This window comes from Protobothrops mucrosquamatus, unplaced genomic scaffold, assembly GCF_001527695.2.
Source record: "Protobothrops mucrosquamatus isolate PMUCROS unplaced genomic scaffold, P.Mucros_1.0 scaffold344, whole genome shotgun sequence".
Classification (NCBI taxonomy): domain Eukaryota; kingdom Metazoa; phylum Chordata; class Lepidosauria; order Squamata; family Viperidae; genus Protobothrops; species Protobothrops mucrosquamatus.
This window is the reverse complement of record NW_015386681.1, coordinates 993,209-1,004,560: the sequence shown is the minus strand read 5'-3', so window position 1 is coordinate 1,004,560 and position 11,352 is coordinate 993,209. Positions and strand designations below refer to the sequence as shown.

Sequence of the window (11,352 nt, the reverse complement as noted above, 5' to 3'; positions counted from 1 at the left end):
CCAGAATTCCTCAGCCAGCATGGGGGAACTATGGTCCCTTCATGATTTGTGGACTTCAACTCCCAGAATTCCTGAGGCAGCATGGGGGAAACCATGGCCCCTTCATGACTGGCAGACTTCAACTCCCAGAATTCCTCAGCCAGCATGGGGGAACTATGGTCCCTTCATGATTTGTGGACTTCAACTCCCAGAATTCCTCAGCCAGCATGGGGGAACTATGGTCCCTTCATGACTTGTGGACTTCAACTCCCAGAATTCCTGAGCCAGCATAGGGAAACTATTGGCCCCTTCTAATGCCGTCCAAGGCGTTAGTCCTCTTCTTCTCCTGCTTCTTCAAAGTCCAACTCTGTCCTCCGCAGAGGGTTATAGAGAACATCTCAGCTTGAACTCTTCTGACACATCCTGGCATCTGAATATCTTCTCCATGGCTGCACTGCTGGGAGTGTTAGTTTGCAGGACATTTTTTCTTTGACTGCTTGTTCCTTTACTGTTGATGGTTGGTGCTAAAGGCAGGAGCAGTCCACCACTTTTGATATCTCCATTAGAATAGAATAGAATAGAATAGAATAGAATAGAATAGAATAGAATAGAATAGAATAGAATAGAATAGAATAGAATAGAGGAACAGAACAGAATAGAATGCAGGATAGGATAGGACAGAATGTAGAATAGAATAGAATAGAATAGAATAGAATAGAATAGAATAGAATAGAATAGAATAGAATTACAGGATAGAATAGAGCTGGAGGGGATCTTGGAGGTCTTCTAGTCCAGCCCCCCACTCAAGCAGGAGGACTTATACCATCTCAAGACGGGTGATTGTCCAGTCTCTTTTTAAAAACTTCCAGCGATGGAGTGCCCACCATTTCTGGAGCCAAGCTGTTCCACTGGTTGATTGTCCTCACTGTCAGGAAGTTTCTCCTTAATTCCAGGTTGCTTCTCTCCTTGATCAGTTTCCAACCGTTGTTTCTTGTCCTTCCATCTGGTGCGTTGGCGAATAGTTTTGACCCCCTCTTCCTTGTGGCAGCCCCTCAAGTACTGGAACGCTGCTATCATGTCTCCCCTATTTCTTCTTTCCTTTAGACTAGCCAAACCCAAGTCCCACAGCCGTTCTTCGTATGTTTTAGCCTCCAGGCCTTGGATCATCTCAGTTGCTTTTCTCTGAATTTTTTCCAAACTCTCAACGTCTTTTTTGTGATATGGTGACCAAAATTGGTTGCAGTATTCCAGGTGTCGTCTTACTAGGGCTTTATAAAGTGGCTTTATAAAATTATCAATTCTCAGGCTGCCTTTCTCTCTACCACCTGTCTTTATTATTATTATTATTATTATTATTATTATTATTATTATTATTATTATTATTATTATTATTATTATTATTATTATTATTATTATTATTATTAATTGAATTTATATACCGCCCTATCTCCCTTACGGGACTCAGGGCGGTGAACAGGCAATAATAAAAACCACGATAAATATACACAAGTTTCTGTTCTAAAATCAAATTAAATAACAGGCCTGCTCTAAAAGTACCCCATACAAAACCCCCACTAAAACCTATTTACCTATTTACTAGATTTATCCAGCCATCCACTCACTCTCAGTGACTCTGGGCGGCTTACAAATATTAGCTTGATCTTATTTTAATTTCATTTTACTCCCATTTTTTTCCCCCCACGGTGTTCCTGGACTTTTATTACTAGAGCTGGTAGATCTTTCGCAATTATCCGCTCTTAGGGTAGTGTCACCAGCATAACAACATCCACAACATGGTTCCAGTGTTCCAAATGCGCTCATCGGTCTAAAAATATCAGCTACACACAGGACGTCTATTACAAAATTCCCCAAAGGTATCGCAAGCAACTTGTTAAGAGCCAGCAAAGGTGTTTGATTCGATGGGTATGAAGCGACAGGCCTTAATAAACACGGATAGCGACACGGAAGCCACATGTTCCTTCTTGGCATCGTAACCAGGTTATTAGTGCTACTCCCCGTCTCATTAATGCTTCCATATTGTAGCTTTAGGCTCAGAACATAAAAACAGCCCACAGGAACCGGCTTTTCAAAACAGCAAATTATACTCTCAGAAGTTGTGCTGTTTCTTTTTAATAGTAAAAATAATAATAAAGTTGGAAGGGACCTTGGAGGTCATCTAGTCCAACCCCCTGCTCAGCAGGAGACCCTACACCATCTCGGACAAATGGCTGCCCAGTCTCTTCTTAAAAACTTCCAGTGTTGGAGCATTCACCGCTTCTGGAGGCAGGTAGTTCCCCTGGGTAATTGTTCTGACTGTCAGAATATTCTTCCTTAGTTCTAGGTTGCTTCTCTCCTTGATGAGTTTCCACCCGTTGCTTCTTCTCCTGCCTTCAGGCGCTTTGGAGAATAGCTTGACTGCCTCTTCTTTGGGGCAGCCCCTGAGATACTGGAAGGCTGCTATCATGTCCCCCCTCGTCCTTCTCTTCGTTAAACTAGGTAGTCCTCGCCTTACGACCACAATTGAGCCCCAAGATTTTTGTGGCTAAGCGAGTCATCTGTTAAGTGAATTTTGACCCATTTTACGACCTTTGTCACAGTTACTAACATGGTTGTTAAGTAAATCGGGCCTCCCCCATTGACTTTGCTTTTCAGCAGATGATCTCATTACCCCAGGGGGGACACTGCCACCGTCATAAATGTGAGTCAGTTGCCCATCGTCTGACATTGGATCACATGGCTGTGAGGATGCTGTAATGGCATAAGTGTGAAAAATGGTCCTAAGTCACTTGTTTCCGTGCTGTTGTAACTTCTGACGGTTGCTAAATGAGCTGTTGTAAGTCGAGAACTACCTGTATTTGCACCTTCTCAACCCCTGAAGTACAGGTAAGTCCTCAACTTGCGACAATTTGTTTAGCAACCATTCGGTTTTAATGGCACCGAAAAAAAGTCTACTCCTTGCACTCATGGCTGCTACAGCATGTACTTACACCATGTACTTACACAATGGTTACAGCATCCCAGGATCATGTGATCCCCCCTCCCCAGTCAGTTTCCAACGAGGGAAGCTGCCTTCGTGCGACGACCACGCAATTCACTTTAATGACTGAGGTGATTTGCTTAACAACCATGGCTAAAAAAAAAAGGGTCATAAAACTGAACATACTTAAGAACCAACCTTGTTTAACCACAGAAATTCTTGTCCCAGTTGTGATCATTAGTCAAGGATCAGTTTTAATCTTGAGTAATTTCTCCTTAGTTCTTTGGTTGGAACTTTGATGATCTTCGACCCGTTACTTCTTGTCCTACTCACAGGAGTTTTGGAGAATCAGTCAAACACTTCCCCCTTTATCTGTGACAGCCCCTCAACTATGATGATCCAAGGCGTGGAGACTAAAATATACGAAGAACGGCTGCAGGACTTGGGCTTTGGCTAGTCTATAGAAAAGAAGGAATAGGGGAGACATGATAGCAGTCTTCCAGTATCTGAGGGGCTGTCACAAAGAAGAGGGAGTCAAGCTATTCTCCAAAGCACCAGAGGGCAGGATGAGAAGCAATGGATGGAAACTGATCAAGGAGAGAAGCAACCTGGAATTAAGGAGAAACTTCCTGACAGTGAGGACAATTAACCAGGGGAACCACCTGCCTCCAGAAATCGTGGGCGCTCCATCACTGGAAATTTTTAAGAAGAAACTAGAGATTCATCTGTCTGAGATGGTATACTATAGGTTCTCCTGCTTGAGTAGGGGGCTGGACTAGAAGACTTCCAAGGTCCTGTCCTGTCCTGCCCTATTCTGTATTTCTATTGTATTCTACATTCTATTCTATTCTATTCTATTCTATTCTATTCTATTCTACATTCTATTCTACATTCTATTCTATTCTATTCTATTCTATTCTATTCTATTCTATATTTCCTATTCTATTCTATATTTCTTTTCTATTCTATTCTATTTTTCCTATTCTATTCTATTTTTCCTATTCTATTCTATATTTCTATTCTATTCTAGTCTTCTATTCTATTCTATATTTCCTATTCTATTCTATTCTATTCTATTCTATTCTATTCTATTCTATTCTACTCTACTCTACTCTACTCTACTCTATTCAGTGGAAGACAGTTATCATGTCACTCCAGGTCCTTCTCTTTCATGGCCTGGTCCCAGTTCCCTCAATCGTTCATTATATGGTTTAGCCTCCAGACCCCAAACCCTCTTTCATTTATATGGTGACATAGCGCTAGAAATTGCAAGCAAGAAGTCATCTAATAGGTATTTATGGAGAAACTGCCTGTTCAAAAAGTGTGCTTTTGAAATCTGGGTGCTTCTGGTGTTAAATCAGTGTTACTGGAGAGCAAGTGACCAGCCTGGTTAGAACCATCGCCTAGATTGTGATATGACCAGACTATAAAAGCAGAAAGAAAAGAACAAACATTTCTACCTTGAAATGGTATCATCTGCAGTCCATTAATAGTTATTTTTTTTTCCATGCTTGGAAAGAAGTGCTTGGAAAGAAGTGGAGTCATTAAAACCCCAAAAGCTTTCCATTCCAGCTAAGCCTAGATTTTATATATATATATATATATATTAAAAAAAAGATCTCAATTTTTCCCCTTCGCGCGTTTCAACATCAATTTTTAGCGGGGTTTTTTAAGGGTTTTTTAAGGATAATTTTAATGATCGGCCTTCTTAAATATTTCCTTTTAATTCGGTTTTTAATATAGATATCATTGTATTTGTATTGTGGTTTTTATGAGGCTGTTAGCCGCCCTGAGTCCCATGAGGAGAAGGGCGGGGTACAAATTAAATTAATAAATAAATAATTAAATTAATAAATTCCTCTTCGTTCGGTTTGTCTATTTCAAAGGCAGATTTGAAAAACGAACGAAAACAGGAGTTGCTTAGCGTACTTGTGATAAGGTTTTTAAAACGGTTATTAGTTGTGTGTGTGTGTCTGTGTGTGTGTGTTTTTCAAATGGAGATGGAAGAATCTAAATGCAGTTCTTTGGAAAGCACATACCTTTACAGCAGTGTTTCTCAACCTTGATAATTTTAAGGCATGTGGACTTTAACTCCCAGAATTCCACAGCCAGCATTGGAATTCTGGGAGTTGAAGTCCACATGCCTTAAAATTGTCAAGGTTGAGAAACACTGCTTTACAGGAAACTTAACAGTGAAATTAATTAGAAGGAAGGGGAGGGAGAAAAAAAAGAAGGGTTTTTGTGTACATGAGAACAGGATGTTACAATCCCTGGAGATTTTGGGAGCGATGCAAAAAACAACAAGAAAGGATTTCAATAGAGAAACTCGAGGAACTTAAAAAGGCAACAACACAGGACAATAACACCCCACAGAACCAGCAGATGAATTGAGACCGTGATGAGACCGAGACCGGCCTGCTTTCCGAAAATCTGAGCACGCACAGAGGGAGAGAAGGAATGGAGGAGAGAGAAGAGGGAGAGAAGCAGAACCAACCAAAACGGAGAGGATTTGCCTCTTGGAGTCAGCAACCTTTGGGCAAAAACTCAGGAGAGGGACAGAATGTTTAAAATTTAAAAAGAGTTGGAGAAAAGCCGGAGCCGTCTTCCCAAAAAGCCCAGCGTTCGAGCCGGAGTCCGCTTTCGAATCCTTACCAGGCAAATTAATTTGGCCTAATCCACGGGGGAGGAAAAAGCCTCCTGCACATGTTCAAAGCCATCCTTGTGGTCTTGTAAGATTACAGGGGGCAGGACCTGGCCGTCTCTAGGGTGGAGCCCCGGAGAGGAAGCCCCTAGAAAGGGTCCCATCCATTTGGAAACACGGTAGAGAGTCTCCTGCTTGAAGTCTCCAGGCAAGAAAACCATTTTCATGCCACAGTGAGGGACAAGCACAACTGTGGTATAGCATGCACAGCTTGCCTTGAGGGAAGGGGAGAGGGAGGAAAGGAAAGGGGAAAGGATGGGAAAGGAAAGGAAACGAAGAAAGAAAAGGAAAGGAAACGAAAGGAAAGGGGAAAGGATGGGAAGGGAAGGGAAAGGGGAAAGGAAAGGAAGCAAGTAAAGGAAAGGAAAGGATAGGAAAGGAAAAGAAAGGAAGAAAGGAAAGGAAGAAAGAAAAGGAAGGGAAAGGGGAAAGGATGGGAAAGGAAAGGAAAGGATGGGAAAGGAAAGGAAAGGAAGGGGATGGGGAAAAAAGGAAAGGAAAGGAAAGGAAAGGGGAAAGGAAGCAAGGAAAGGAAAAGAAAGGAAGAAAGAAAAGGAAGAAAGAAAAGGAAGGGAAAGGGGAAAGGATGGGAAAGGAAAGGAAAGGAAAGGAAGGGAAAGGAATGGGAAAAAAGGAAAGGAAAGGAAAGGAAAAGAAGAAAAAAAGGAAAGGAAGGGAAAGGGGAAAGGATGGGAAAGGAAAGGAAGGGAGAAAGGATGGGAAAGGAAAGGAAAAGAAAAGAAAGGAAGAAAGGAAAGGAAAGGAAAGGAAAGGAAAGGAAAGGAAAGGAAAGGAAGAAAGAAAAGGGGAAAAGGTGGGAAAGGAAAGGAAGGAAGGAAGGAAGGAAGGAAGGAAGGAAGGAAGGAAAAAGGAGGGAGGGACTGAGAGAGGAAGGAAGGAAGGGAAAAGGAGGGGAGGGAGGGAGCGCATGCGCCAAGAATACTGGAAATGCCCCCCCCCACTCACTTGTGATATCATACACAACAACGGCAACAGTGGAGTCACGAATGTAGCTAGGAATCAAGCTCCTGAACCGCTCCTGGCCTGCCGTGTCCCACAATTGCAACCGTACCTAACGGGAATCAATCAAAACAAGCAAGAAGGGAAGAAGAAAAAAAAAAACACAAGTCAAAAGCCAGAGCTAAAAAAAAAAGTACCTACTTGTAATATCGTATACTACTACAGCGGCGGCAGAGTCGCGGATGTAACTGGGAATGAGGCTACGGAAACGTTCCTGGCCCGCAGTGTCCCAGAGCTGCAACCTGATCTGTGGGACGGGAGGAAAATTTACAAAGAAAAAGAAAAAAAGAAAAAAAAAAGCCAAACCACCGCTCCAGTGAACAAAATTTTCAGCTGTTTTAAAAAATAAATAAAAAAGCAAAGCTTTTTAAAATAATAATAATAATAATAATAATAATAATAATAATAATAATAATAATAATAATAATAATAATAATAATAATAATAATAATAATATAAAAAAACAACCATCGTGCATGGAAGGTGTTAACTTTGAGGGAGCAAGCAAAAGCAGGCCACAAGAATTTACTCAGGGGCCCTGGGTGAGTCCAGGAGCCTTTTTTGGGGGGAAAACAAGGGAAACTCAGCTAACTTTCAAGATTTGGCAGGCGGCCTCGGGCGTCTCTTAGGGCAGCATGCAAGCAAAGCAGAGTGACAGAAGCACAGAGTTATAATAATAATATTAATAAAGTTGGAAGGGACCTGGGAGGTCATCTAGTCCAACCCCCTGCTCAGGCAGGAAACCCTAGACCAGTGATGGCGATCCTTTTAGAGACTGACTGCCCAAACCGCAACCCAAAATCCACTTAGGTATCGTCGGGTGCCGGGTGGGCGTGGCCCATTGGGTGGGTGTGGCCCACTGGGTGGGCGTGACTGCCGTGGTAACGGCAGACTGGGCGGGACTAAAAAGTTCAATCAATCAATTCCAACTTTGCGAGATCTTTTTTCCCCCCCCACGAGAAGTTGAAATTGACTGATTGATTGAACTTTTTTTTTTTTTGCACACGGCGGCGGAGGCCTAAAGCGAAAAGGTTTTATAAAACCCAGCTGAAGGCCTAGGACTGGGGCGATGGTGTGCGTGCCCACAGAGAGGGCTCTGAGTGCCACCTCTGGCACCCGTGCCCTAGGTTCGCCACCACTGCCCTATACCCAGAATTCCTGAGCCAGCATGGGGGAACTATGGCCCCTTCAAGACTCGTGGACTTCAACTCCCAGAACCCTAACCCTTGCGCCTCCCGGAACCAATGAACGATGGGTAGGGAGGTTGGCATCAAAAAACACATGGCGCTGTTTGCCGGCCAGTTCAAGTTAACCTCTTTTTCATATATAGACAATTCCATCCAACTTACCCTCATGAGATTTAGGTTTCTACCTTCATATGCAGTTTGAAACGATTACATTTGGGCAGGGGTCTTCAAACTTGGCCCTTTGATGACTTGTGGACTTCAACTCCCAGAATTCCTCAGCCAGGCATGCTGGCTGAGGAATTCTGGGAGTTGAAGTCCACAAATCATCAAAGGGCCATGTTTGAAGACCCCTGGCTTAAAGCAAAGGGCTAAAAGTCTTAAATAGGTACCTTTTATAAAAACTAAGGATGGCAAGGAGTTGAAGTCCATGCACCTTGGCAATGTTAAGGCATGTGGACTGCAACTCCCAGAATTCCCTAGCCAGCATGCATCTTAAAAAGTTTGCAAGGTTGGGAAACCCTGATTTAGGCAACACAATGCACCATCAATGTTAAAAACAGGCTAGTTACTGCAAAATTCTTACTCACTGTGCGATCTTCCAGGTACATAGTTTTCGATAAGAAGTCAATGCCGATTGTTGCCTGCAAAACACAATTCAATAGTGAGTACATGAATGGACACACACACACACACACACACACACACTTTCCTTTTGCTAAAATATGCACAATCCACTCAATGAGCGGTCAAGAATAATGAAAATCTGAAATATTAGCTACCATGCTGGATCCATTTAATCAAGCCAATTGGCGTTTTCAAATTGTAGATGAACATCTGGCAATTAATCTAGAATCTAATCTAAGGCAAAGATCAAACTTCTACTTCCATTACAGGTCGTCCTCAACTTAAAAGCTAACCCAATCCTGTGTTGCATAAACAGAGGCATATAATCAAGATCAGGCAAGGTATTAGCACCACTTTACAAAGCCCTAGTGAGGCCACACCTGGAATACTACAGCCAATTTTGGTCATCACATCACAAAAAAGATGTTGAGAGTTTGGAAAAAATTCAGAGAAGAGCAACTAAGATGATCCAAGGCCTGGAGGCTAAAACATACAAAGAACGGCTGCGGGACGTAGGTTTGGCTAGTCTAAAGAAAAGAAGAGGGGAGCCATGATAGCAGTATTACAGCATTTGAGGGGCTGCCCCAAAGAAGAGGGGGTCACCTTATTTACCAAAGCACAAGAGGGGAGGACGAGAAACAATGGTTGGAAACTGATCAAGGAGAGAAACAACCTGGAATTAAGGAGAAACTTCCTAACAGGGAGGACAATTAACCAGTGGAACAGCTTGCCTCCAGAAAACGTGGGCACTCCATCACTGGAGATTTTAAAGAAGAGACTAGATAGTCACTTGTCTGAGATAGTATAGGTCCTCCTGCTTGAGCAGGGGGCTGGACTAGAAGACCTCCAAGGTCCCTTCCAGCTCTATTCTACTCTACTCTACTCCATTTTTCTATTCTACTCTATATTTCTATTCTATTCTGTTCTCTTTTATTCTACTCTATTCTGTAATTCTATTCTATTCTGTAATTCTATTCCATTCCATTCCATTTAAGAACATTCTTAAAAAGGAGGCCTTGAATCAGAGGCTCTTTGGAGTTGGGGAGAATGTTTCTCTTCGATGAAAATTCCCTTTTAAATCTTTCAGACGGCTGTTCTGTCCACAAGGAACTTCAGCTGCCAACGGAGAAGGGACAGATTCTGCCCAGTGGGCTCCTAAACGGTCTCCCCTCGTTGCTACTCTCCGCCCTCCCTTTAAAGCAGCTTCATCCCTCGTGCTTACTAAGTGAATCCAGAAGCCCGACCATTAGGAAGCAGCGAACGTTTCTTCTGTTGTGCAAATTTTAATCTGGGTACACAACTGGAAATTAGTCTTGGTGCGCAGAGGTGGTCTCCCTGCCTCCCCGGCAGAAAGGACCCATCGTCTGGCTCTCGTTGTGCGCAAAACACCGGAAGCCATGTGCTGTGCAGACATGAGATAATGATAATTGATGGAGGACTTGAAAGAAGCCTTGCAAATCACTATTCAGCCGATCTTTTCTTCTTCCACATGGATGCTCTTGGGCTTCCTCATGCCTGGCGGCGCAGGGTTTCTAACTTGGAAAAGGCAATGGGGGCCGTTTCGAACCTTGCCCTCTCCCCCCCCCCGCTCTCTATTTCCAACCAGAGGAGGGACACAGAGACGTAGCTGCAATGGGCTTGCTCAGTCGCCGAAGGAGAAACCGAGAGAGGAAGGAGCAGTGTGCTTAGCAGAACTACGGAATAACTGAGTTGGAAGGGACCTTGGAGGTCATCTAGCCCAACCCCCTGCTGAAGCAGGAGACCCTAGACCATTTCGGACAAATGGCTGTCCAGTCTCTTCTTAAAAACGTCCAGTGTTGGAACATTCACAGCTTCTGGAGGCAGGTAGTTCCACTGGTTAATTGTTCTATCTGTCGGGAAGTTTCTCCTTAGTTCTAGGTTGCTTCTCTCCTTGATGAGTTTCCATCCGTTGCTTCTTGTCCTGCCTTCAGATGCTTTGGAGAATAGCTTGACTCCCTCTTCTTGGGGCAGCCCCTGAGATACTGGAAGGCTGCTCTCATGTCACCCCTCGTCCTACTTTTCACCAGACTAGATATATCCAATTCAATTCAATTCAGAATCAAGCTGGAAGGGACCTTGAAGGTCATCTAGTCCAACTGCCTGCTCAGACAGGAAACCCTATACCATTACAGACAAATGGCTGCCCAGTCTCTTCTTAAAAACTTCCAGTGATGGAGCATCCACAGCTTCTGGAGGCAGGTGGTTCCACTGGTTAATTCTTCTCACTGTCAGGAAATTCTTCCTTACTTCCAGGTTGCTTCTCTCCTTGATTACTTTCCATCGGTTGTGTCATGTTCTGCCTTCAGGCGCTTTGGAGAATAGAGAACCTATTTGGAGAACCGGTTGAGCCCCGTTCTTTGAGAGGAGCTGGCATTCAGCGTGTGGGAAAGGCAAGTGCATTCCAGGGACCCATCTAATAAATCCTCGGCAAGCAAAGAGGGATCCAGTTCCATTCAGATCACATGCAGATCTCCCAACGAAACGGCCTCCCTGTTTTGAGGTTCCAGCCTTTGGCTTTAAATTCGGCTGTTTCCTGGCTTCTGTAACAATCTTGCAACTATTCCCAGTTGCAATGTATGGCTGTGAAAGTTGGACCATAAGAAAGGCTGAGCGCCAAAGAATGGAGGCCTTTGAACTCTGGTGCTGGAGAAGGGGCGTTGTCTTACCTGAACGCCTTTTCTCAGCACGGAGATGGAGACTCCACCATTGGGTAGTAGACTGTATTCCTGCCCAATCAGATCAAGTCAGCCAAAGTTGCCACGCCCGTCCTGGACCTTAGACTCCAGTCTTTGACGCGAGCGTAGCCATTGACTGACAGCAAGACGTTGTGGCTCACCAAACTA

General features: G+C 43.6%; 1 protein-coding gene across 2 annotated transcripts in view; it reads right to left on the bottom strand.

Annotated features, from left to right (window-relative positions):
* Nucleotides 1-11,352, bottom strand: part of RAB6A (RAB6A, member RAS oncogene family) — a 54,394-nt gene that overhangs the window by 3,182 nt on the left and 39,860 nt on the right. Inside the window, exons 3-4 of one of the 2 annotated variants that reach the window (XM_029284047.1) lie at nt 8,452-8,505; nt 6,624-6,729 (exon numbers count right to left, since the gene is read on the bottom strand). In XM_029284047.1, coding sequence (XP_029139880.1) covers nt 6,624-6,729; nt 8,452-8,505 — 160 coding nt within the window. The remainder of the gene's footprint in view (nt 1-6,623; nt 6,730-8,451; nt 8,506-11,352) is intronic. The other variant, XM_015815470.1, reaches the window with a different exon arrangement.